Source organism: Dromiciops gliroides, chromosome 4 (assembly GCF_019393635.1).
Source record: "Dromiciops gliroides isolate mDroGli1 chromosome 4, mDroGli1.pri, whole genome shotgun sequence".
NCBI classification, from domain to species: domain Eukaryota; kingdom Metazoa; phylum Chordata; class Mammalia; order Microbiotheria; family Microbiotheriidae; genus Dromiciops; species Dromiciops gliroides.
In genome coordinates, this window is record NC_057864.1 from 464,810,874 (window position 1) to 464,837,835 (window position 26,962).

At 49.4% G+C, this 26,962-nt stretch overlaps 2 protein-coding genes across 7 annotated transcripts in view; one reads left to right on the top strand and one right to left on the bottom strand.

Moving 5' to 3' along the window:
• The window catches only part of ABR (ABR activator of RhoGEF and GTPase), a 298,848-nt gene extending 284,227 nt beyond the window's left edge, over positions 1-14,621 (top strand). For all 6 annotated transcript variants that reach the window (XM_044000089.1, XM_044000092.1, XM_044000090.1 and 3 more), the window contains 7 exons: positions 1,769-1,828; positions 2,151-2,260; positions 3,614-3,753; positions 6,242-6,376; positions 7,224-7,329; positions 9,507-9,654; positions 11,992-14,621. In XM_044000089.1, the coding sequence (XP_043856024.1) occupies positions 1,769-1,828; positions 2,151-2,260; positions 3,614-3,753; positions 6,242-6,376; positions 7,224-7,329; positions 9,507-9,654; positions 11,992-12,081 (789 nt within the window). In that variant the 3' untranslated portion in view covers positions 12,082-14,621. The remainder of the gene's footprint in view (positions 1-1,768; positions 1,829-2,150; positions 2,261-3,613; positions 3,754-6,241; positions 6,377-7,223; positions 7,330-9,506; positions 9,655-11,991) is intronic.
• Positions 14,622-17,176: 2,555 nt separating this feature from the next.
• Positions 17,177-25,483, bottom strand: TIMM22 (translocase of inner mitochondrial membrane 22). Its single transcript, XM_043964591.1, has 4 exons — positions 25,211-25,483; positions 21,358-21,554; positions 20,518-20,590; positions 17,177-17,852 (listed from the first exon to the last, which is right to left on the bottom strand). Exons 1-4 carry the CDS (start codon positions 25,446-25,448, stop codon positions 17,776-17,778), a joined length of 585 nt encoding a protein of 194 aa, XP_043820526.1. The 5' UTR covers positions 25,449-25,483; the 3' UTR covers positions 17,177-17,775.
• Positions 25,484-26,962: the final 1,479 nt, after the last annotated feature.

A 26,962-nucleotide genomic window follows, 5' to 3' on the forward strand; every position in this document is an offset into this window, starting at 1 on the left:
CTGAATCTCACTTTCTTTAGCTATAAAATGGGGTTGCTATTACTATAGTTATTGAGAAAACTTCTAGTGTCTCTCCATCGTATATAATAATTGCTTTTGGTTTTTAGTTTTTTTATGATCTTAAAAAAAAAGATTCATTTTATACCTGGAGTTTGTAGGATTTTTTTTTTTTAAGTGAGGCAATTGGGGTTAAGTGACTTGTCCAGGGTCACACAGCTAGTAAGTGTTATGTGTCTGAGGCCGGATTTGAACTCAGGTACTCCTGACTCCAGGGCCGGTGCTCTATCCACTGCGCCACCTAGCTGCCCCTGGATTTTTTTTTTTATCATAAATGAGTTCTATACTTTGTCAAAGGCATTTTCTTCATCTGCTGAGATGATAATGTAGTTTGGGATGTGTGTGTTTTTTAATATTATGTTCATTGTTTTCCTATTATTCCTAGCAGAATAAGGAACTTAGAGCAAATACACAATAAATATTTGTTATACCAAGAATAAATGGATGAGACTCGGTTGGGTAGCCACACATGGAGCCTAGAACAGGCTGTATGGGATTGTGAAGAATAATAAAGACAGGAGAACTGATTAACCAACAAGCCAACCTTGCCTCCCTGATATAAATCAACTTCAGCCAGAATGAATCATTTCTTGGATAGTCTGTTTGACAGGATTTCATTTAAAGTTTTAGAATGTATATCCATTAATGATATTGGTCTGTAGTTTTCCTTTTTTGTTTTATCCTCCCCTGGTTTAAGTATTAGGATTCTATTTGTCTCATAAAAAGGAATTTGGTAGAGTGCCTTCTTTCTCAGGTATTGAGAATAATTTGCATAGACGCACTGAGAAAGAAAGCACTCTTTAAAAGTTTGATAATTCCCCTGTAAATTTGTCAATAACAGATTTCTTTTCCCTTTGGTAATTCCTTTACAGTTAGGTCTGTTTCTTTTTCTGTGATTGGGTTACTTAAGATCTCTCCATGGTGTTTTGTTCCAACATTCCATCTCCCATTTCTATACCTATGCACAGAGATGCCAGAGACTCATACGTGGAAGCCCCATCCTCCTCACCTTCTAGAACCTCCAGTTTCCTTTAAAATTCAGCACCTTTAAAGGTGCTAATGACTCTCCCATCCCCCAAATTATTTTGCATCTATTTGGGATTCCCTTCCATTTCCACCCTGTGTATCTTGTTTGTACATAGTTGTTGTGTGTCACCTTCCTGTCAGAAGGTAAGCTCCTTGAGAGCAAGAATGTTTTGCCTTTCTTTTTTATCCCCTGGGCTTAGCACAATGCCTGGCACTTATAGCAAGTGCTTAGTTTATGCTTATATGTATACCTGTTGTTTCCCCCAATAGAAGGTAAACTCTCTGAGGGCAGAGATTGTTTTCTGTGTGTCCTCAGCACCCAGCACAGTTCTTTCCTTGTTGGTTAATCAGTTCTCCTGTCTTTCTTATTCCTCACAATCCATAGGGCCTGTTCTAGGCTCCATGTATGACTATCCAACTGAGTCTCATCCATTTATTCTTGGTATAACAAATATTTATTGCGTATTTGCTCTGAGCTCCTTATTCTGCTGGGTACTATTCAGCATATGCAAAAAGTTCAAGATGTCTCCCCACAAAGAGTTTACAGTTGAATTAGGGGACAAGGCAAACCCAAACTGGAAAAATCTAATCAGTACGTACTGGCGGCTGATGGGAAAGCATCTTTCTCTGCCTCTGGCGGAGGCTGCATCATATGTAACCTTCCCCATCTCTTCTGTTTCTGCAGCTGGACCCACAGACTGTGCAGACAAAGAACTGGCACATGGATGTGATCGAGATGAACGGGGTAAGGCCCTAGGAGGTACTGGGGATCCCCAGTTGGCATGATGGGCCTCCCAAGCTTCCTGCTTCTTCTAGCTAGGGAATGTTCTGTGTTTCTTTTCTGATCCTCCCTGCCCTGTGGGCATTTCAGAATTTGCCTTGGGTTAGCCTTGCCAGGGTTGGAGGCAGCCCACACAGCAGCTGGATCTACCTTGCCCTCCCTTCCCACATTTTGATCCCTTTGTGTGTGTGTCCAACAATAATACCATGTGTTTTGGAGGTGTTTCCAGGGCATTGATTACCCCTTCCCCCAACTCTGCCCCAACTTGGCCTTTTCCTTGATGCAGATCAAGGTGGAGTTCTCCATGAAATTCACCAGCCGGGACATGAGCCTGAAGAGGACCCCATCTAAAAAGCAGACAGGAGTGTTTGGGGTGAAGATCAGCGTTGTGACAAAGTATGTGCTATTCCTCCTGGAACCCATAATCCCCAGACTGTGAATCCAAGTGCCATAGGCCCCTTCCCTCCGCCCCCTAACCCCCAGACCCACACTTCCCCAAGGGGCAGAGTAAAAAGAGCCCTGCACTGGAAGCCAACATTCTAGGTTCAGATTCCCCCTCAAAACCCCATTTGGGGTTTTCTTGGCAGAGATACTGGAGTGGTTGGCCATTTCCTTCTCCAGCTCGTTTGACAGATGAGGAAACTGAGGCAAACAGGGTTAAGCAACTTACCCAGGGTCACAGGGCTACTGAGTGTCTGAGGCCAGATTTGAACTCAGGAGGATGAGTCTTCCTGACTCCAGGCCTGGTGCTCTGTGCACTGTGGCGCCACCTAGCTGCCCCCTACCTAACTCTATAGCCTTGCAAAGTCCCTGGGCCTCAGTTTCTTCCTCTGTAATGTGAAGGAGGGAGAGCAGTTGGACTAAGTGATCTCTATGATTCTAATGCTTAGCACAGTTCCTGGCACATAGTAGGCACTTAACAAATGATGATTGACTGACTGATTGAATGATTCAAAAGTCAGGCTACTTCATCTTCCCTCTGAACCCTCACCCCCAGGGGTAGATGAGCTTCCACTGCGCTGAGGGAGTTGACAGGCAACATCTTCCAGGAAAAGGTGACGTAGGACAAGGAAAGAGTCCTAACTTTAGAGTCAGAGAGGTCCTGGGTTCAAATCGTACCTTTTTCATGTACTCCCTGCGTGACTGTGGACAAATCACTTACCCTCAATTTCCTCATCTGGACAATGAAGAGAGTTAGGCTTGGCAGCCTCTGAGGTCTCCCTGAGCTTGGGATCCTATAACCCTAGAATGCGTTGGGGGAAGGGCGGGGCCTGTGTCCAATCTCAGAAATGTAAGTCTTTGCAGCTGGGAACTGGGGTTCTTCCTTAGAAACAGATACCCCATTCTCCTTTAGGAGGAGAGTCTCCCAGGGGTGTTCATCCTCACTCACACTCCTTGGGGCTTTCCCAAGGAAAATCTCTTCCCTCTTTCATCCCTGTGGGATTCTGTTTAATCTGCCTCCGTCCTGTGAACCCCAAACACTTTGTACAAGCCCCTTATCTTAGTATCAACCTGGGAGAGGAGAACCCTGTATACCTTGGCGTGACACCCCCACCCCATTCTTCCACCCTCGACACACACACACACGGTCTCCTTTCTGTTCTTCTCACCCTTCCCTGCCTCCCCCCATTCCAACCAGCCATGGCTGCCCAAGGTCAGGGAATGAAGATGTGAGTAGGAGGTAAGGGGAGGCGACTCTGCTGTCATGGCAAAGGTAGTCACCGTGCTTCCCACTCCCTGCCCCCACAGGCGAGAGCGCTCCAAGGTACCCTACATCGTCCGTCAGTGTGTGGAGGAGGTGGAGAAAAGAGGCATTGAGGAAATCGGAATCTACCGGATTTCGGGGGTGGCCACTGACATCCAGGCACTGAAGGCTGTCTTTGATGCCAGTGAGTCCCAGGGGAGTCGAGAGGGGGAGCAGAGGGTGGGACTTGGGTGCTTTCTCATCTGCCTCTCAGCTATTCTCCCCAGACCTGCCTAGACTTGCAGATACAGGGGGAGCCTTGGACCTGACAAAGCTGAAATTTACAGCTTACAGCTTGGAAATTGACTCCCATGCTCATTCCCAGGGTGCTCGTAGAGACGATCAAAAGTTCTGAGCTCACACTTCTCAACTTTTGGATGCTGGGCTCCTGAGGTTGTTCTCAGTAGAGTTGGGGAGGCAGTGTGGGAGCCTGGGAGAATCACTTCACTGCCTCATGGTCTCCTTGAACAGTCTGCTAAAGCCTATAGACTCTCAGGAAAATGCTTTTAAAAGCCTAAGATGCATAGGACTGCAAAGAAAAGCAAATGTATCAAAATAGATATTTTATTATTTATATAATATATTACATAATATATTTCTATGTTAAAATATGTATTTTAAAGTTCAGGAAGCCTGGTTAAGAGCCCTTAAAGCTATTACATTACACAGAAGCGGCCAAGTTGCTTTGGCAAAAGTTGGTTTCCTCACCCAGGAAATCTCTGTACCAATGAAATCAGTCTCTCTCCTATAATTAATATTTATTCTGCCTTCTCCTTTAAGGCCGTTAAGACCCTCAAAGGTTGGGCCTGGGCCTTTGGTTTCATTCATGTGATCCCTTAGTGATGGGCTATGTCTTGTTATTGGTACTTAGTACATGGTGTGGACTGCCTGCCTGCCTGCTGGCCTGCTGGGAAAGCCAGGCTGGTCCAAGAAGGCCAGGCTAGGCCCTCAGAGGCAGAGCTGGACAGCTCCAGCAGAAGAAGCAGCCAAGCCTTCCCTCTCTACCCCGCCCTGGGAGTGGCTGAGGCTCTGATGGGTAGCACTTGGCAGGCACAGAAGATGACATCCTTTGTGGGGAGAGCTTTTAGGGAGAGGGAGATTGAGAGAATGGAGGGGGCAGGATGAGGCCTGGAGGCTGAGGAAGATACTGGCACAAAGCTGATTGTTCCTGGCCCAGATTTTTCTTCGTGGCCTGAAAACCAAGGCTTGGTTGAACATGATTTTAGGTGTAAAAAATGTGCAGAGCTTTCCAGAGAGGGGCTTAGCTGAGACTGTCAGTGAGGACAGAACCTTCTGTATGATATTAATGTGGCCTCAGAGCCCTGGATCAGGGAGTTGACTTTTCTCTCTCCCCCATCCCCCTTCTCCACTCTTCACTTATGGGAGTCATGGGCAAAGCAAATCAGATTTCAGCCCCAGGGCATGGTAACCCCTACCCTGTCATGGCTGGGGAGGGACTTGGTAAGTCCCAAGCTTTCCCAGACAGGGCTGAATCACAGATAGCTCCATGGATTTGTCTTGTCTCTGCCTCATCCTTAACAGGAGTATTGAAGAGGCAACATAATGTAGGAAATAAAGTCATGATAGTAATGACAGCTGCCATTTATATAGGACTTTAAGGTTTACAGTCTGCTCTTTACAAACATGATCTCTTTTGACCCTCACAAGAATCCTGGAAGGTATGTGCTTTGATTATCTCATGTACAGATGTAGAAACAAAGGCTGTGGAAGGTGGTCATTAGCCCAGGATCACCACTAGGAAACTGTTTGATTTTGAACTCGGGTCTTCATGACTGCCAAGTCTAGCATTCTATCCCTTGTTCTCCCCAGGCTGCCTAGAGTGCTGGACTTGCACTCATCATCGCAGTTGCCTAATGTCTCCCAACCACAATTTCCTCATCTGTGAAGGGAGAGGTTGGACCAGGTGGTCCCTAAGGGCCCTTCCTGCTCTCTGTCTATGAGCCTTTATCAGGGACCCCAACTGAGGAAAGAAACAGTTTACCAGGAAAGCCGTCACGCCAGTTTGTGGCCAACTTCCCCCCATGCCTATGGCCCCTGGCTGGCCCTGAGGGAAAGATCCCTTTGGATGGTTTTCCTAGTATAGCATGAATAGAAGAGGGAAGTGTGGTACCAGTTACTTCTAGGGGGCTCTGAAACCCCTGGGCCCCAGGACAGGAGGGAGGGAATTTGAAAAGCTGCCAAGACTTTATAAATGGGGTTCAGGTGCCCTTTGCGAGACAGGATTAGAGTTATTCTTCTTGGCCCCAGAGGGGAGAATTTGACCAATGGGTAGAAACAGCCACCAAGCATATTTGGGCTAAAAATAAAATGGGAACAGGAGATCAAACAACATATGCAGCACTCTTTGCTGTGGGGGGAAGAAGGTGGAGGGATTTTGCTGGCTCTGCAAAGGTGTATTTTGGGTGAGATAAGGAAAAACTTCCTAACAGTTACAGCTCTCCAAAACTGGAATGGGCAACGTTGGAAGGCAACGTGCTGCCCATTCCTGGAAGTCTTGAAATAGAGAGCCGAGGAACCCTTACCAGGGATGGCTTGGATGCCATCCTAGCAGTCAGCTCTTAAGATTCCATGCCTCTGTGGTGGTGACTAATCCCCACTCATCTCCTCTGCAGACAACAAGGATGTGTTGGTGATGTTGAGTGACATGGACATCAATGCCATCGCAGGGACCTTGAAGCTTTACTTCCGGGAGCTTCCAGAGCCCCTCCTCACAGACAGACTCTACCCAGCCTTCATGGAGGGCATCGGTGAGACTTGACCCAGGTTCCTGGGGGCTCTGATGGGTTCTATCAGGCTAAAGGCCAACAGTTGGGGTTCCTATCCAGGTGACCTCTGGAATGGGAGAGTATTTAGGAAGGAAAGATACTATGTAGCTGGTTATTGGTGCTGCCCCTTCCTTTCATTTATGTTGGAGAGAGGGTTGGAGGAAGATTTCTGCCTTGACTTCCCAGGTCCCCTAGAAACCTACAAGCTATAACGGTGTTGGGCATGACCCCCCTAGACCATTTGTTCTACAGTGCTCTATCCTGAGGAGGCCACAGCTGGCCTTCGAACAGAACCAGTCCTGATGGAATGGCTCATATTTGGTTTTTGTTGTATCATAGTCCCTCTGTTGTCCTCTATGACTCTTGACCCATAGGCCTGACCCTTAGCCCCACCATTTACTCCCTGCCCTTCCAACCGGTGCCCGTGCTCTGCCCTCTGTTATGTCTTCCCCAGAGACAGGAGGACTACTCATCAGGGATAGTGTCCAGGCTGGACCAAATGACCTCTGAGGCTGCCTTCTGAACCTCAGTTTCCTCCTTGGTAATATGAGGTGGTTTGATTAGGTCACCTCTGAGATAACCTTCCAGTTTTAGCCTCATGGTTCTCCCTGCTGATTCAGGACAAGGTCCGGTGTGAGGCCTATAAAAAGAACTACCTGTCTGGGAGATTGCATTTATAGTCTTGGGCGTGGGAGAGGGTCTCCCAGCTACCCAGCGCCTTCGAGTTGCTCAGCTGGCCAAAGGCATAGGGTCCTATAGGGGAGGTGTTGGCATCTACCTCGTCCTGATGGGCTCACTCACTGACCTGTTTCCTCCTGTCTCCCTTCAGCCCTCTCAGATCCTGCTGCCAAGGAAAACTGTATGATGCACCTTCTCCGAACTCTGCCCGACCCCAACCTCATCACTTTCCTCTTCTTGCTAGAACACTTGAAAAGGTAATGAGGGGTTGGGGCTTTGGCCAAGGGGCTCCTGGGATTGTAGGACTGGGGTGGGGGAAGGCTGGACCAAGGAGGTTTCCAAAGCTCTGTGATCTTGGTTACATATTGGGTCTCCATGCCTCCAGGGAGCTTAGAGGGGCCCCTTCTGGAAAGAACAAACTGACTCTGGAATCGGATACGCTTTCAGATCTTTCACCTTGTGTGACCTTGGATTAATCACTCCACCTCCCTGCACCTCAGTGTCCTCCTGTAAAATGGGGGAAAGGGAGTAGACTAAATGGCCTCTGGGGTCCCTTCCAGCCATAGAGCTGTGATCTTAGGATTCTCACCTTCCAGCCCTTGATTGATTGGTGAGCCTGTGAGCTCAGATGGAAGCCCTGGGGTATATGGGCTGAAGGGAGCGATTGCATTTCTCAGGAGTCCCATCCCCCCTCCATCTGTCCTCCTGGGGTCTGGGTTTTCTGGCTTCTGGAAATCTGCCTTGATGAACCCTGGTTCAGGCTGAGCAGAAGCTGACTGTTCAGAAGGCTGGGCCTTTCCCACACCTCCAAAGGGGCCGCAGGAGATGGAGCTGGGGGCGAAGAGGGGAGAGAAGTCTGGGAGTGAGCTCGGGTTTCACGTTCTTCCCTCCTCAGGCACTTTCCCCTCTAGTTTGGCCAGAACCAAAGTTCCATCCAGTTCCCAAACAGTTTGGAGAGTGAGCAGGAACATCCGTGGAGAAGGGTGAAGGGAAAATCCATTAGGTTTTCCGCCCTGAGAAGCGGGCACAGCCTGTTCCCACATCTGGTCTCCTGGACCAGGCTCAATTTCTGTGTGGGTTGGGGGTGGAGGAGGCCTGCACAGCTGCCTCCTGACTTGGGCCTGTTTTCCTGCCTGTTTCCAAGGCAATGGACTGCTCCATTTGGGCAGGGCCTGTGGGTGTCCCCCAAAGGCTGGTGGTGGCCCTGGTAGGGACTGGGGGGCAGGGTGATCTGTGAGTGCAGGTCAGGCTGGGAACAGATCTAGCAGGCTCTGCTTCTCAAGTGGCATGGGGGTACTAGTGCCGGGCACAGGCCAGGAACAGGTCTCTTTGTTAAATAACCATGTGGGGTGGAGATTAGTGGGGAGGGGGACCGAGGCCTGCCTGGGCACCAGCTACAGGCAGCAGCTAATACCTGCTGCTTACAGGGGGAGAAAACACAGCCAGTGCATCTGGACAGTTATGCAAGAGAAAGGAGGGTGGGGAGGAGGCCAGAGGCAAGCTTTGGAGCATCAGCGATGGAACAGAGTCATCTGAAAGGGAGGAGAGGATCAGACCCCGCATCCCTGGCTTGGGAGAGGCTGCCCCGCTTCTGGGAGCTCCCTCCACAGGGCCGGCTCCAACCCAAAGCCTCTGTCATAGCCCTGCCCCCTTACTAGCCAAGTGACCTTCAGAAAGTTGTATGACCTCTCCTGGCCTCAACTATCTCCTCCTAGAAATGGGGGGGGGGCTGGACTAGACGGCCTTTGGCATTAGAGGGTCAAGATTCAAATCCCAGCTTTGACAAGATGACCTTTGGGAAGTCCCCCTGCACTGGGACTGGATTGGAGCAGAGAAGTGATGAGACATGGGGAGCTGGGCCTGGAGTCAGGCTGTGGGACCTGGGGCACATCTCTCCACCTCCTTGGCTCCCATTTTCCTTGTGTTTCTTTAAAAAAAGAAATCAACCCGAGAGGGCTCAGTCAACTTTAAGGCCCCTCTGGCTCTAAATCTATGAAGCTATGACTCCCCAAGGCTCAGTTTCCTCTTCTGTAAAATGAAGCCTTGGACAGATGACCTGTAGTTTAAGTTAGACATCACTTAAAGGCCCATCCCAAAAAGGGTTCGAGGGGCAGCTGGTTGGCGCAGTGGATAAAGCACCGTCCCTGGATTCAGGAGTACCTGAGTTCAAATCTGGCCTCAGACACTTGATACTTACTAGCTGTGTGACCCTGGGCAAGTCACTTAACCCCCATAGCCTCGCCAAAAAAAAAAAGGGGGGGGGAGGTTTGAGCTCCTCAGCTGAAGCTAAAAGGGACCGGGCCTCCCAGTGAGGCCCCCAGGCAGGGGATGCATTATGGGAAAGCCTTAGCTGCTTCCTTCCCAGCCTCCAGGAAGCCTGCTGAGGCTGCCAGGGGCCCCAGGGCAGAAATAACCCCTCTGTCTTCCTCCCCAGGGTTGCTGAAAAGGAGCCCATCAACAAAATGTCCCTTCACAATCTAGCCACGGTGTTTGGCCCAACATTACTGAGACCGTCTGAGGTGGAGAGCAAAGGACACCTGACCTCAGCCTCGGACATCTGGTCTCACGATGTCATGGCACAGGTAATCCCCAGGCAGGTTGACTACCTCCTACTGGGTGAGAGGGAGCGGGAACATAGCCTGCCCCACTCAGGAAGCTGAGGAGAAAGAACAGAGGACAGGGAATAAAGGGCCTGACTTGGGAGATTTGAGTTCAAATTCTGCCTGACACATCCTGGCTGAGGGACCCTACACTTCCTCTCAGTGCAACAGGCAACTCTCAAGATCTGCACTGGTAGTGGACAGTCTTCATTGAGCATTCCCCATAGAGGGAAGGGCTGAGTGCAAATCCTGCATCAGACACTGACTAGTTGTGTGGCCCTGGGCAAGTCACTTAACTTTTGTTAGGTTAAACTGCTTCCTCACCTGTGAAATGGGGATAAGAACAGCACCTACCTCTCCAAGGTTGGAGAGGATGCATTGAGATAATATTTGTAAAGTACTTTGCAAACCTTAATGCTGGCAATTATATAAATACTGACGATTACTCTTAGGCCAGTGAAATTACAACCTGATCCAAAAAAGAAAGAAAGACTATATGGGCCCTGAGAGATTACATGACCCCCCCCCTCCCCCAGCTCCCTGTCAATGGGGCTAATCCCCTTTCCCTACAGCTGGCTCTGGAGAGCGCTGGAGCTGTGGGTGCAAGAGGCTGCTTTTAAAGAGGATGGATGGGACAAGAAGTCCTTCCCTCCTTAGAACAGGGCAGGCTTTTCCCAGGACCTCACATAAGCACTAGGATTTCTCTTCTACATCCTGTAGTCCTCCCCCACCCCAACCATCAGAGGCAGAGAAGCAGCGTGTCCTAGTGGAGAGGGCACAGGCCTCGGAGTCAGGGAAGCTTTGGATTCAAATCCTCACTTTTGACCCAGGACAAGCCACTTAATCCCTCTGCCCCAATTTCTTCTTCTGTAAAATGGGATTGGATTCAGCGACTTCGAAAGTTTCTTCCAGCTCCCATGATTGTGAGCTCCGGTCCTCTGTGGGGGAGTCACTTAGGGCCAGTCACCCTAAACTTCCCTAATGCCTCAGTGAGTTGCTGAGCCGAATGGGCACAGAGCCTGTGACATAGGGCAGCTTTGCTTCTCTTTAGTGTATTTTATTTATTTTGTTAAATATTTCCCAATTATATTTTTGTTTCGTTTTGGGTTTGCTGGGCTATGAGGGTTAAGTGACTTGCCCAGGGTCACACAGCTAGTAAGTGTCAAGTGTCTGAGGCTGGATTTGAACTCAGGTCCTCCTGAATCCAGGGCCAGTGCTATATCCATTGCGCCGCCTAGCTGCCCCCTTCCCAATTACATTACAAAAATTTTTTTCTAGCATTTAAAAAAAGTTTGAATTCCAGATTCTCTCCCTCACTCCCCCCCTCCCCCCCTTGAGAAAGCAAGACTTTACCATCAATTATATGGATGAAGGAGAGCCACGTTTAACTTGAGGTCTGTAAATGTGTGTATATGTGTATATGTATGTATACGTGTATGTGAATATACATGTGCCTATGTATGTGTGCATACATGTATGTGTGTGTCTGTGTATATGTTTTAACTGCTTCATTGTCACTGGTTTCCTCTGTAATCCTGTGTTTTCTTTGACGCATTTAAAACTCCTCCTGGGAAGAGCTCGGTGGGCTTCAGCAGGCTGCCAGGGGCTCCAAGATACAAGCAAGGTTAAGAAGGCCGGCCATGCTTAGGGCCCTTCCCCTCTGAGTTCCCCTAACACTTGAGAACAAGTGAGGCAGAGGCCACCGGAGGGAGGAAAGCAAACCCTGGTCCGAGAAGGAGAAGGTGGTGGCCACATTCAGTGCCGGGGATGGCTGCCGCCCCAGGTGACATTAGAGAAGGCCCCACATCTGGCTGCTCCAGCAGCTGGCATCAGTGGCTGGCACAGGACCAGGCACCTCCATAAACACTTGCTGATGGATCGGACTCCCTTCCCAGCTCCCTAGAGGCTGCTGCTCCTGTCGGGTTGGCCATCCAAAAAGTGCTTTTGTCCATCTCTGTCTGGAAGCCTCTGCCCCTCCCGGAGCGGCACGAGGTAGCAACCCCGGCAGTCATGCCTGCCTGCCCACTGGCTCTCCAGAGCTGGATCAGACATCCTGGCCCCACAGGCTGTGCCGTCTCAAGGAGATGCCTCCTCTCCTAACCCACTTCGAGTCCATCAGTGAGAGCCCTGGCTTTGGGAGTAAGAATATCTGAGTTCCATTCCCAAGTCTCTGTGAGCCCCCAGTGTAGGAGCCAATGGCCTCACCGCGTGTGGATGTGTGTGGATGTGTGGATGCTTACGGTGCCAGGGAGTTCTCTGCCCGCTGAAGAACTGTGGCTCCTGCTTCCAGCCCTCACTGCTTCTTCTGTCTCTCTGTAGGTCCAGGTCCTTCTCTACTACCTGCAGCACCCCCCCATCTCCTTCGCAGAACTAAAGCGGAACACACTGTACTTCTCCACGGACGTTTAGCGCAGGCATGGGCGGCGTGGGCTCCACCAGCCCCTTCCAGCTTGGCCCCGGGGCTCAGCACAGACTTGAAAAACCTATTGACCGACCACCCCACAAAACTGAGATGGAGCAAAGCAGATGACAAGGGAAGCGGGTTTCCGAGAACTGGAATGTGCGCGCCCCCCTCCTGCGCCCCCATCGCCCTGCCGTGCTCCGTCCCTGCCCCTCTGTATTTCCGCTCATGTCTGATGCCCCGTTGGTGTGCAGGAATTGTCCTATGTCTTTGTCACAAAGAAAACACCATGGCCTCCTTAGGCTGGGGACCCGGACAGCCTGCTCTGTGGTTTTCTTTTCATTCCTTCTGAGGCTCACTGCAAAGGGTTTTCATTTGCTGTGTGCGACTCCTGCCAAGCTGCCCTCTCCTGATGCTGCTCCCAGAAGCCCCTGCTCTCTGCCTCCTGCACCGACTCCCACCCCTCACCCCTGCATGTGAAGCCCCAGCCCGGGGGCCTTTCGTCTGGGAGAGCTCTTGGAGGTGCCGGGGCCTGCTTCGCCTTGACACCAGCAAGGATGTGGACCCCAGGATGGGGCTGTGCTAACCCCCTGGGCTCAACACGGGCCCAGAAACCACTCTTGAGAGCTGCCGCCTGAGCAGCTCTGTTCTGGGGAGTGGGTCCTTGAGGCTCTTGTTCCCTTTCCTGCTTTATAGCCCTGTCTCTGGGAGGGTTTGTCACCTGGTTTTTCTTCCCCTGCTTTTCACTTCCTCCCTGGTAGTCAATTCCTTTGTGTGCAGACTTATGTTGGGTGACCTGCTGTCTGGCCAGAGGGTTTAGGGAACTCTTCGCTCACATGGGTGTACGTGACTGTAGGCATGTCATTTCCCTGTTACTCAGTTTCCTCATCTACCAAATGTAGGTCTTGGGCTGGAAGACCTTAAGGCTCCTTTCTCTCCTCTAAGTCTCTGATCCTGAGGAAACAGAAGAGTTTGGGGCTACTTCACCCCATTGTGTGTTCACAGGTTGAAAAGTGAGAGGTGCCGAGATAGCCGTGGGGTCCCTGAGAAAGGTGGGGCGGGAAGGTGGCTCTGTGAGGGAGGGACAAACGACTACTGTCCTGTGGGGGCGACAAACAGGACTGAACCTTTGGCGGGTAGGAGAGCTCAGCTCTTGGCACCTCCGTTGTACCTCGTCAGTACCTTTGCCTTAGACCTGTGTGCTCCGCAGCCAGGCACTGCCACGGGGTAGCCCCTTCTGCCCTCGGGAAGATCCAGTCGGATCTCGGAAGTCCCCTTCGCCCCATACCCCAGCCAATTACAGTACTGACTGCCCCTCCCCTCCTGCCCAGCCTGAGGCCTAGGCACATTAGCTACAGCAGGCCTCTATGGTGCTGCCCATTCAAATCCTGCTTTCTCCTGCCTGCCTGACTTCTGGCAGTGACCTTCCCACCCAGCTCCAGGAAGGGGGGTGGAGAAAGTGAGTGATTGTGGCTGAGACCAGCTACCTGGTGCTGGGAAGAGGGGAGAAGTCCCCAAGGCTGTGCCCCTGGGCTTTGGACTTTTCCATCCACACAATGCCACAAGAGAGGCAGCTTGTACACCCTGTGTCTGAGTGCATTTGAAAGAAGACCACCATCAGCTTATTCCTGGCCTCTTAGATTCAGAGACCACCCTTGCCTGGCTGGCAGTCAGGCCAACTCTCAATCCAGGGCCCATGGAAGATGCCATCCCGCGAGATGCAGCCTCTCCGGCGAGAAGCGATGCTCTCCCTTGCCCAGGAACTGGACGTGGCCATGTCAGGGAAAGCAAAATGGTGACAGGAGAGGGAGACCCACTGGCAGCAGAGGTACCAGGATACCAGGTGAAAAGAGGGAAACCCCCAGGTCTAAGGGCCCCCACTGATGTCAAAGTCAGCCTCCTGTACATTGGACCCTTTCTTTGGCTTCCAAATGAAGTCACAGGGCTGGAGGGAAAACCTGGCTGGGGCTGGCAGCAGCGGAAGGTGAGTCCTCGTGCCCAAGGCCCTGCCCCACCCCCCCCAAGCCAGTGGGAGAAGAGAAGCAACTTCTGGCTGCTTAGGCAGTCAGCTGCTGCCACCTGGAGATGTGTGTAGGAGAAGAGGAGAGGCTGAGGAGAAGGTAAAGAGGACAAATATTTATATATCTCAGAAACTACAATGGGAAGAAAGGATAGGTACTAAGGCAGGACAGAGATGTACAAGAGCGATCCTGTGGTTTCTCAAGTTAGGGACTTGACTACGCAGCACAGGCCCCGGCCACGGGAGCCTGTTGTACGGCACAAGTGGTGTTACCAACGGGTGCCCAGAAGACGGGCTGCAGGTATTCCTCCCCCTCCATGTCGCCTTGCCCTCTTCCATGCAGGGGGATTGGGAGAGTTCTGCAGATACAGATAGGATAGGACTGTTCATTAATAATTTGACTTTAATAAGTTGTTAAGGATATATTTTTTTGTCTGTGTTGTTTCAATTATGTAGATTATTATAAATGGATGTAAACCATGTGAAAGGGAAATGTTAATAAAAATGCAAAGCCCCGACGTTTGCACAAAACAGCCCTGTGGTGTGGATCTTTGCACTCTCAGTGGCCCGGGGAGGACCAGGAACCAAATACTTAACTCTCTCTTGGCAGCTGAATTTCAGTTTCTATCAAAGATGGAGTCCAGCTTTAAAGGCTTCTCAGCCCTTTTCCTGGGTCTTGGTTGTGTAAGCTCTGGCGTCAACCACCAGCCACGCTGGCCTCCGCTAGGAAAGCTGGTGCTTTCAGTCAGCTTCTTGCCCCTGCTGTTAGGGTGCTAATTCCCCAAAAGTTCAGAGGGTGAGGGAGCCCACACAGTGGTTGGATGGTGGGTAAGAGGCAAGAGATCTTGTGTTTTCAAGCAAGCACAATGGGTTTTTTCTTAAATTTTCATTTGAAAGACAGAGGCAAGAGCCAGGCCCACTTTTTTTTTGGGGGGGGGGGGGAGGCAATGAGGATTAAGTGACTTGCCCTGGGTCACACAGTGTCAAGTGTCTGAGGCTGGATCTGAACTCAGGTCCTCCTGAATCCAGGGCCGGTGCTTTGTCCACCGTGCCACCTAGCTGCCCCCTAGGCCCACTCTTAAGAGCATCTTGTCCTCAAGCTCTCATCCATGGGTGCCAGTAGGGTTAATGGCGGCTCACACCAGGCCAAAGCTCGCCCAACACTGTGTTTGTTCTGGAGATAAGGAACAGATGTCTTTGAAAATGTGTGTTTAGTTTATGAGCTCACACTATAGATGTGGCCATCTAAAACAGGAAACTATTCATCTCCACTTCTGATTGAATAGTCAATTCTGACAATGCCCAGTTTATCGAACCAACTTCCACAGAGCTCATCTTTTCAAAGGCAATGGGGAATACAGCATTCCATTGATTCATTAATGATGACATTCAGGGACTCGTGCCACGGGCTGGATACGATTCAAGCCAGCTATTGAGGCTGTCACAGTACTCTGACAGGTAGTCATGTAGAATTAGAAATCTCCTCAGCTCTGTGGTACTGCCCAAAATACCCATATGGGAGAGTTAGGGATGTGAGACCCCCTCTGTCAGCACTTGTTTGTCCTGAAAGGAACTAGTAAGACTAGAAACATCAAGCCTTATAGCAATGGCGGTCTGCCACACAGGGGGTCTTAGGAGAGGGATTATAAAACATTTGTTATCAGAAGGCCTTAGGGTTCTGTAAGACCTTGCACTAGAGACAAGAGATGTGGGCAGCCAGAATAGGGTGGTACCAGTCATCTTGGACAACACTGCTTAGATACAGATGCACCCGACTTGTGACCGTTTGGGCAAATTCTCTTACTCTTGCTTTTTGACGAAGAGAGGATGAAAATCAAGGTAATAAAGCAGGTAAGAGACAAAACAAAGAGGACTGCATGGTGTGATGGGGAGGGACCCTCTCCGCCCAGCCCAGTCACAAGATTAAATGCCCAAGATGTCGAAGCCTGAGTTTAAAGGAATGCCATTCCCCATTACCAAATCAGGGGCCCTGACCCTGGTTTAATCAGATCGCTTCCTTATGCAAAGATACAATTACTGTGGATTTAGTGGGTCAAAAAGTACGTTATAAACGGATCAGAGATGAGAAGGCACGTGGATTTTGTGCTTTAGGAGGTAGAGCAGTTCAAACTTGACTTAATGGAGTCGAGTCTCTCGCCAGCCCACCAAACTCTTCCTCTTTCTTCCTCTCAGTCTGGGGCCTTTTCTTTCTTTCTTTCTTTTTTTTGAGCGGGGCAATGAGGGTTAAGTGACTTGCCCAGGGTCACACAGCTAGTGAGTGTCAAGTGTCTGAGGCTGGATTTGAACTCAGGTCCTCCTGAATCCAGGGCCACCTCCTCTATCCACTGCGCCACCTAGCTGCCCAGGCCTTTTCTTTCTAACAGAGTCAGTCATCTATGTGCTAAACTGGCCTGAGACACCCAAGTTGTAGGTGTAAAACAAACAGATTCTGCCAAATATGGCACTCGGGAAGCAAGGCCAAGGGCTGTCAAAGCTGATGCTGATGCAGGAGAACAGAGGCAGGGAAGAACACCCTCTCAACAACTTCCTGCTGGAGTCGCTGAGGGATGAGAAGTATTCAGTCACCAGGTTAAGGAGTGAGGCTCATTCACGCCTGTCTCCTTAAGCCAGTGTCGGGTAGGCAGAAAACCAAGGTAGTAGCACTCAGCCAAGTGCAAACACACCTGGCAGTAAGCCAAAAGGTTTTGTGTTGTTTTTTTTTTTTTAAGAAGTCATAGAGGAGGGGGCAGCTAGGTGGCACAGTGGATAAAACACCAGCCCTGGATTCAGGAGGACCTGAGTTCAAATCTGGCCTCAGACACTTGACACTTACTAGCTGTGTGACCCTGGGCACGTCACTTAACCCCCATTGCCCCACCAAAAATAAAAAGTCATAGCAGATTCCACACACCCCAGGAATATCCTTACTGAGAATGTCTGTAATGTTCTTATCCCTGTGTGCACCGTTAGGCCAAGCTTCAGCTACAACTTCTCACCCCCTTTGCCTTTGGGCCACATGGTAGGTATCTAAGCCCTGCTTTTCGGACTTGGAGAGTTTAACAAAGGATAGAGAGACCATCAAATGCATCTTTTCAACCTGTATTTAAATAAACAATTTCCACAGCAAGGATGGCTGGCCGGTGGCCAACAGGATAGAGCCATTCCCTAGTCACAGAATGGGCTACAAGGAACAAGGAACTTTTACTTTGCCCCGTCTGTGTTCCCCCTTCCCTTAAATAAGAGGACCTTTATGATATGTTGCCTGCAATACATCCCAACATAGGATAGTAAAGAATGTTTATTTTAGCAATAAAAGGCTGGCTGGATAGTTGCAGTCAGGATTCATAACTCCTTGAAGTCAATAAATTGTCCCTGATCTATTCAAAGGGGCTCTCTGTGGTGTCTCTCACAAGAAAGCTCTGGGTGGAATCCAGGAAGGACTGGGGATCCCCATGAGAAGCCATCTGCCAGCACCTGGGAGAGCTGAGTGTAGCTGCTCAGGAGACTGGAGGCAGCAGCCACCAGACCCCCCTCCTGGGGTCACCCACCACCCAAGGAGAGGGGAAGCAAACCAAGTGACTCTTTCACATTCATGATCCAGGCAAAGTCCTTAAAGGCCCGTCCTCCTCCACTGCAAGGCTCATGACCGGGTGCTGGGCTCCTCAACCAGGAGAAGTTTCTCTCATCGCAGGTAATAATCGATGGCAGCAGAAAAAGCAGCAAAGCCTCCACAGCCGATGGCCCCAGCCTTTAGACCAGCTACAAAACAAACAGGAAGATCAGACACTCCTGGCAGCACAAGGATATCAGACTAAGTTCTTTTTTTTTTCTTTTTTGGTGTAGTTGTTGTCGTTCCTTTAACTTTTTTCTTTTTTTGAGGGGTGGGGGAGTGAGGCAATCAGGGTTAAGTGACTTGCCCAGGGTCACACAGCTAGTAAGTCTCAAGTGTCTGAGGCTGGATTTGAACTCAGTTCCTCCTGACTCCAGAGCCAGTACTCTATCCACTGCACCACCTAGCTGCCCCTCAGACTAAGTTCTAGCTGGAGAACTGTATGCGCACAGATAAAGCCAATGAGGCCTCAGACAAATGAGCCTCTTTGCAGCATCTAGCCACTCATTCATTTGGCTCCTCTCATCCCAGAGAATTAAGCAGTTCAGATGCACAGCAAGAGCTTCTATAAAAGAGGAGCCCTGTCTAAGAGCATCAGCCTTAGAATCAAGGCGAGCAGAGAGCTTGTCGCCCTGACATTTGTTTAGAGAATAAATTCCTGAGAAGGTGATTAAAGGGGGGTGGAAGGCGGCCAATTTGCTCCGAGGCAGTAGCAAAGGCGGGAGAAGATTCCGCAGAGGAGCAGCTAGCTCTGCCTCCTCCTCCATCAAGCACAACTGTTTGGTGAAGGCTCCAGGGAAGGGGTAATAATAGTCAATCTTTCAGCAAAATGAGGATGCTCTGGGCAAGCCAGGAGGTGATGGCGACTGGACAGCTGCTGAGCAATGCCCCCTGCTTCCATGCAATGTTCACCTCCTTGATCAATGGATGGCAGCTTAATAACAAAGCAGCTTGTAACTTTTATGGGAATGGAGGGGAATGAGAACCTGAAATGCTTAAAAAGCCGCTCTTCTAACCACATTAGAGTACCCATGTTTGGTTCTGCCTGCGCAGAGGGGACCAGCGGCAATGAGGATAACCAACAGGCAGGTAACAGAAAGTGTCTCCGAGAATACCAAACACCTTTCCTAAATGCTTCAACCATCAAGTGTGGTCCAGTGGTCCCAAAATAAGAGTCCCCAGTCGCAGGGCTGAGAGGATCTGTCCTTCTCAGAAAGAGACCTCAAGTTTGACCTCACATGCACATCAGACGGGCAACAATGCTAGGAGAGCCCCAGCTGGGGTTAGAGCTTTGAAAACACGGCATATTCATACTCTCTGGTGGAGTTCTAGATTATTCCATCCACACTAGAAAACATTTTGTAATTATGTAAGAAAGGTCACTCCCTTTTGCCCCAGCAGTCCCACTTCTGGGCTCATGCACCCCCAAAGCAAAGAGAGCGGAAAGGCCCATATATACCAACATTCCATAAGAGCAACTTTTTTGGTAGCAAAAAGCTGCAAACAATGAGTCCCCACTGGGTAATGGCATGAGAATGTAATATGATAGGTTTATATCATGAGAAATGGTGAATGTGAGGAATTCAGTGAAACACGATACTGGACCGATTCTGAGTTCTGACAACAGAACCAGGAGAATAGGACCAAGGATTTAGAGCTGAAAGGGCCCTGTGGGGACCAATTTTTAATTGGGTTAATTCTTTACAGCCCTTAGAAATCAGCTCATCAAACCCCCTTGTTTTCCACATGAAATAGTCCCAAAGAGATGAAAGTGACTGACCCAAGTCAACCAAGCCAGGCATTTAGTAAGTGCTTACGGTGGGTCAGGCAGAGGGGATACAAAGATAAATGTTAAAGAAATGGTCTTTTGGGGCAGCTAGGTGGCGCAGTGGATAAAATATCAGCCCTGGATTCAGGAGGACCTGAGTTCAAATCCAGTCTCAGGCACTTGACATTAGCTGTGTGACCTTGGGCAAGTCACTTAACCCTCATTGTTGGGGGGGGGGGGGAGAAAGAAATGGTCTTTCCCCTCAAGCTGATGTGTACACAGAGGCATGAGCCAGGGACCACACCTGATCCCAGCAGGCTGCATGTGTCCTCCCCCCCGCCACCACCCCAGGAAGCTCCTCCTACCAACAGAGCCTCCCCCGACAACTCAGGGCATTCTGGCTTCCAGGCCAACCTGCTACTCACTATGCCAGGGGTGTCTAATGTGCAAGAGTGGGCCCAAACCAGCTAAAATGGAATTGAGAAATATTTAACAATACAAATAAAGATGCATACATCCACGCAAGCATGGATAATAGTACATTTTGAAACTAAGTCAATACACAATCCACAGGGACAGGTGAGTGGGCCCTATTTGTCTCTGAGTTGGACACCACTGCACCAAAGCATAAAAAGAGAAAGAAATCTAGATAAAATTTCCAGTGGTGTAATTAATTTCAGTATAACCATTCCATAGCTGCTCACTATCAAGAGATTCTTCCTCATCTCTAAATTCCTTCACAGATTTTCAAATCACAAATTTTAGAACTGGAGGTGACCTTTCAAGGTAACTGAGAGCAACCCCTATTTCTCACAGATGGTTGGCTAGGGTGACAGAAGATGGGAACCCCAAATCCATCCCTCTTTCCACCATGCCACACAGCCCCACATCTACATTCACACATGAGCAAACTTTCACTGCAGTCTTCAAGGAGACAATGGTCATCTCGTGCCTGCACATGCCATGGGCTGTCCTTGGGAGCATCAGCTTCAGGGCAATGCTACCCACAATCACAAAGAACACTGCCATAAGAGTGGTCTACTGACCTCTAAAGCCTATGGCTCCTCCGGTGATGCAGCCGCTGAGGACACTGTTTTTCCAGTCAGATTTTCCCCGATACTGTGGGATTTGGGAAATGCATGTCAGTACCACAAAACCCAGACAAAATGATTAAGAAACAAATCACAGCTTTCCAGTTGGCTAATTCATTTTCCTGCTAGCAAGAATCCCATCTTTTTCTTTTTTTTGTTGTTGCAGGGCAATGGGGCTTAAGTGACTTGCCCAAGGTCACACAGCTAGTAAGTGTTAAGTGTCTGAGGCCAGATTTGAACTCAGGAACTCCTGAATCCAGGGCCGGTGCTTTACCCACTGCGCCACCTAGCCGCCCCCCATCTTTTTCAAAGACAATGTTTTCCCAGATATTTAATTTTTTCCCAATTATATGTAAAAACAATTGTTTACATTCATTTTAAAAAATATTAAGTTGCAAATTCAAAGATAATTCTTAAAGTTTAGATTTGTTCCAAGTCATCTTCTGTAGATAGCACCAGCACTACACGATACAGATGATCCAAAGCTTTATCCACTGCACCACCTAGCTGCCCCTGAAATCATAACCTTTTAACCTTCACATGGAAAGGGAAGCCAGTTTCTAAAGGAGAAAAACCACCAATATATAGGCATGTGACAAAAAGCTATCTCATGTCTCTGTTAAGGACAGCCCACCACCCAGAATATTGGAAATAGCTTTCCTGATGAAAGGAGCCTATGATTTTTAGAGTCTCTTGTTGCTTTTCTGGCCCACAGGCTCCAGAGCATTGCTATCAGGCAGAAATGCTAACGGTTACTGTCCACAAACCAAAATCCTTCAGAAAGCCGTCACTTACGGACTCTACCAGACACTCAGTACAGGAAAATATGGCCCCCACAATGGCAAAGTTCTTGGCATAGGACATGCCTCTCTGTCCCATATCCTTAAGAACTTCTCTTGCAGTCGGTGTTCGATATGGATCCTTTGGGTCAAAGCCCACATTCGTATCTATGCCAGCAGTGAATACTCCAAAAGCTCCTCCCAAGACAAATCCTAAATGAATCAAAGGAAAAACAGTTACTTTGCAGAGTAGTAGTAACTGTAGTAACGCATTACTACAAAATGACCTCGGCCAGGAGTCAAGCTACCTTGCCGTCACTACTTGTTGGGAAGTGCCCATGGACAAGACCAGCTGAGCAGAAGCTGTCTGGGGCCTACATCTGACAAAGAGCATGAGTGATGAAGACAATCATGGGCACTCTGATGATCACTAAACACAACGTATCCACAATAAAAATAAAAATGTCTACACCACGCTCCAAAAGGGTTCTTGGCTTCCTGGATATAAACACATGAAACACTGTAAACTCAATGACTAATTCTCAAAGCTGCCACCTAACCCTAAAGTCATGCCTGACACTGTTCCTCAAGCATATAGAAATCTGGTAATGGGTGAAAGAGTGAGATCGAGAGGGGGGACAGAGAGGGAGAGAGAGGCAGAAGCAGGCCGTGGCGGGGGGGGGGGGGGGGGGGGGAGGCAAGCACACTCACAACTTGGAGAAAATGAAGACAGGAAAGACTTCAAAGAAGTGACATGTGCATGAAAACCTGAAAGGACACTGGGAATTCCTCAGAATGTGAGGAAGGCCATTGTAGGCATGAGGAGCAGCCTGGACAAAGGTAGGCAAGTTCAGCAGCCACTGAAAAGGGAAGATTCTCATCCGCCTGGCCTCCCAGCACCCTAGACTTTCTCTCTCTCTCTCTCTCTCTCTCTCTCTCTCTCTCTCTCTCTCTCTCTCTCTCTCTCTCTCTCTCTCTCACACACACACACACACACACACACACCTCCCTTACCCTGAAATCCTCAACTGACCACTCATATTTCTCTCCTTCCTTTCAGTGCCCAACATCACTTTAGCAGCTTCCACCCTCATTACACTACTGAACACGTACTTTGACCAGATTCCAATCACTGAATCCTTTAACCGATTTTCATTCTCTCTGACCTCAATGTAGTATCTGAAACTGTTATCTATCCTCCTAAGGCTTCCCATAATACTCCCCTATTATTTCAAGCACAAGATACTTTCTCGCATGTTTCCAGGACCTCCTTCTATGTTCTAACTGTAGGTATTCCCCAAGGTTTACTACTCACTGTTGCTCTCTTCTAGATCCTCCCTCAGAAAACTCTTCCACACTCAACTGCAGCTATTAGCTCTGTGAAAAATGTCCAAATCTTTGCCTCCAGCCCTGACTGCTAAGCACCAGCCTGTCTCCACCTGCCTACCGGACACTTTTGAGTTCAGTATCCCCATCACCTCAAACTTCATATAACTGAATGGAAACTGTCCTTCCTTTCACCAGTTTATACACCTCACACACACACACACACACACACACACACCCCGTCTCCTTACTTACCCTATCCCTGTCAAAGACACCCCCAGTTTTTCTAAGGCACCAGTCTTAAAATCTCACTCCTTAATTTCTGTCTCCACACCCAGTTACCAAGTTCTATGTCTTTTTATTGAGGATTTTTTGTATCTGTTCATCCCTTTCCATCTTCACTACCACCACTCTAGTCCAGATCCTGATTACCTCAAGCTTGGATTATTGCCAATGGCTTCCTAACTGGTACCTTTATCTCATTTCTCTCATCCATCCTGCAAACTATGATCAGAAGAATCTTCCTAAAAGCCATTTTCTATCACACACCCCATACACCTTCCCCCCCCCCCTCACACTCAGCACTCCTGAAAACCTACAGAATGAAGTCCACACTCTTTAAACTGGCATTTAAGAGCTGTCATAATCAGGTCTGGAAACATCTCACCAGTTTGGTTTTGCTTGAAAGGAAACATGAGGGGCAGCTAGGTGGCGCCATGGATAAAAAGTACCGGCACTGGATTCAGGAGGACCTGAGTTCAAATTTGACCTTAGACACTTGACACTTACTACCTGTGTGACCCTGAGCAAGTCACTTAACCCCCATTGCCCTGCAAAAAAAAAGGAAAGAAAAAAAGGAAATGTGATACTGGATACTTAAGAGCCAGGAGCATCGAGGTCTAAATCCTGCCTTTGACCCTTAATCTCTCCAGGCCTCAGTTTCTTCATTTGCAAAGTAGCGATGGAAAGACTTGTCATGTCTACTAGACAGGCTTGTTATAGGCCTCAGAAGAGATAATTTATGTAAAACACTGCAAACGGCAGCTATTATTACTTACTCTCCCTATTCTTCTCCTTTTCCAAGCCTTGTACCTTTCTTTGCTCACAATGCTTCCCAGCACCTCCCACCCAGGCTGTCTCTGAACTCCATGCATACTTATAATCTGTACTACTCATCTGTCAATTATACAATGCCTTATAATGGCAGCTTTTCTGGTGTTAATGCCTTGCTTTCCCAGTGAGATTATACATTAAAAACCCCTGACTGTTTTATGACAACAGAATATAATGGAAACAACACTGGATTTAGAGGCATGATGACTTGAGTTTCACCGCTGGTTCTACTCCTTACCCTGTGACTTGCAATAAGTCATTTAATCTCCCTCAGCCTCATGTTTCTCATCCACAAAATGAGGTCAGTCTAGATCAAGGGATTGTAACCTTTTTTGTGCGTCATGAATCCCTTTAAGCAGTCTGGTGGAATCTAGGGACCCTTCAGCAGAATGATGTTTTTAAATAATTGGAGGAAATTCAACATTTCATTTAGAGGTCAGTGAAAATAAAGGTGGTTTTTCCCTCCATCCAACTTCACAGACCCCTTGAAATCTGTCCTAAATCCTAGATTCAGAAGACCCAGTCTAGTTGCTCTCCCCACCACTGCAAGCTGAATAGTGCTTTTGCCTGTGATATAGAATCTCAAAATGAACAGGAATCCCCTCTGTCTGGCTTCTTCCTCTTCAACCAATCTCTGCTGATGCCCCCCAAAAAACCACCTGGACAAACCCTGAGGAAAATACTGATCAGAAGAACCCACATGTTTTCTCCGCTTGGCATTTGAAGGCTTCTCCTCTGTTTCCGGTCTAATTTCACATTACTCCCCTTTTCCATTCTCCCTTCCCTTACACTGGACAGCCAACTGGTCCCCCTACCCAGCATTCCATCCTTTGCAGAGCAGGCTCCTTCCTCGAATTTCCCCACCTCACCCGCAGCTCATAGGGCAGTCCGGTGCCTCTTTCTACCTGAGGCCTTTCCTGAGCCCATCCCTAACCCTCGGTCCCCCTTGGAAATCATTCTGTAATATTCAGAATAGACTTTGCCTTTGCCTGCGCCCCCGTTCCATCTCCTTCTCCCAGGAGAATGTAAGCTCTTTGAGAGCGAGGGCTGTTTCCTCTTCGGCTCTTGACTGGAAGAGGGTTCGTGGATGAAAGGGAGCATCTCGTAGGCGCTTAATAAATGCTGACTGATTCCAACCTCATTTTAGAGACGAGGAAAATGAAGGTCATCGAGGAATGACGTGCCGAAGGTCACCCTGGTACTAAGCGGCGGGGCTGCGGTTTAAACTGAGATCGGATTTATCAAGCATTTATTAGGCGTCTACTAAGGACCACAGCCCTGGGGAAACAGACAAAGCGGGAGGGGTCAGGGATGATGGCCCTGGGGTCACCCAGCCCACCCCCAGGCCCCCAGGTGACGCAGGCCTCCGGCCACTACGCAGCGCCTCCGCCCGCGGGGATCCTGGGCCCCGGCCCCCGGCCCCGGCTCACCCCCGACGCAGGCCAGGGCGGCCTTGAAGGCGCAGCTCTCCATGGCCTTCTCAATCATCTTCTGCTCCTCGCTCTTGGCCGGGCTCGGGATCCCGCCCAAGACGCCTGGCTCCAGGAGCCGCGGCTGCCGCTTGTCCCCTACCAGATGCTGCAGGAGCAAGCTGTACTGGAGCGGGGCATCGGCCGCCGTCTCGGGCGCCGAGGCGGCCGGGCTAGGAGCCCGGCTCGCCGCCGCCATAGCCGCCGCTGTCCCAGACTGGCCCGCTTCCGGTATGCCTGCGTGCCTGCCTTCCCGCCGCAGCAGATTCCACACCAGCACTTCCGCCGGACGGTCCCCTCCAGCAGATTCGACACGCCGCGCTAAGCCTTCCCTAGCCTGTCCCGGGACATGAGCGAAGCCCACTCGCTCACAGAGCTACGGAAGACCTATGAGATTTTTTAAAGACGCTTCCGTTGGAGTCAAGACATTGTCAAGAGGTATTAATCATTTGGGATGATGGGAGTATGGACCATAGTCTCTATTTACATGTCGGCCGCGCGGGGCGTGACGGGAGCTGCAGTCCAAGTCTGGGCGACAGGCCCAGGCACCTGGGAACTACATTTCCCAGGGAGGCCCGCGCTGCACAATTCCGTTCCGAGTCCTCTCTCGCCATCTAGAGGCTGTTAGAGCTCCTTGCAAGGTGCTAGAGGAGGGTCAGAGAAAAGCAGGCGCCAGGGAGCAGGGGCAGGGGCGCATGCGTCCAAGTCCTCCCTCCTGCCTGCCTCAAGCTGTGGAGCACGAGGCGCAGTTCCCGCGCTTTCTCACGTGACCCCGGGTTCCTTGTAGAGCGACTTCAGTGTCTGTGAGGAGGACGAAGCAGAAGGGCTGAGGTCTTTTCCCAGAGGCTCCAGAGCCCGCCGGGCCCCTGAACGTTCTACTGGTGAGGAGGAAGACGGGGAGGGGCAGGGGAAGAGGGAGAAGGAGGAGGGGGAGAAAGACAGGGAGGGGGGAGGAGGAGGGGGGGGTGGGGAGGGGAAGGAAGAGGGGAAAGGGGGAGGAGGAGGAGGGGCTGGAGGGGCAGGAGGAGGAAGATAGTTGCTATTTACCCCTGGAGGTGGCTGCTGCAGGTATTGCTCCCATTTTACAACTGGTGGCAGCAAGGAAGGGCCTCTGTGGGCCCAGCCTTAGAGGTCATCTAGCCTTTTTTTTTTTTTTTTTTGCTGGGCAATGAGGGTTAAGTGACTTGCCCAGGGTCACACAGCTAGTAAGTGTCTAGTGTCTGAGGCCAGATTTGAACTCAGGTCCTCCTGACTCCAGGGCCAGTGCTTTATCCACTGCACCACCTAGCTGCCCCCAAGGTCATCTAGTCTTTTTTTTTTAATTAATAAAGTATTTTATTACATTATTACATGTAAAGATAGTTTTCCACTTTTGTTTATACAAGCTTTCCAATTTCAGATTTTTCTCCCTCCCTCCCCCCTCCCCTAGACAGCAGGTAATCTGATATAGGTTTTATATATATATATATATATATATATATATATATATATATATATATATATATATATACACATACATACATACACATAATAACATTAAACCTATTTCTGCATTAGTCATGTTATAAGAGAAAAATCAGAGCAATGACAAAAAAACCTCAAAATAGAAAAACATCAGCACCCAAAACAAAAGAAATAGTATGGTTCATTCAGCATCTATACTCCACAGTTCTTTTTTTTTCTTTTCTTGGATTTGGAGATCCTCTTCTATCA

Coding starts and splice junctions, on each gene's coding strand:
- TIMM22 (XM_043964591.1), bottom strand. CDS start 25,448: ATGGCGGCGGCGAGCCGGGCTCCTAGCCCGGCCGCCTCGGCGCCCGAG. Junction 20,591..21,357: donor CTGAGTGTCTGGTAGAGTCC/GTAAGTGACGGC, acceptor CAAATCCCACAG/TATCGGGGAAAATCTGACTG. Junction 17,853..20,517: donor AGGAGCCATAGGCTTTAGAG/GTCAGTAGACCA, acceptor TTTGTTTTGTAG/CTGGTCTAAAGGCTGGGGCC.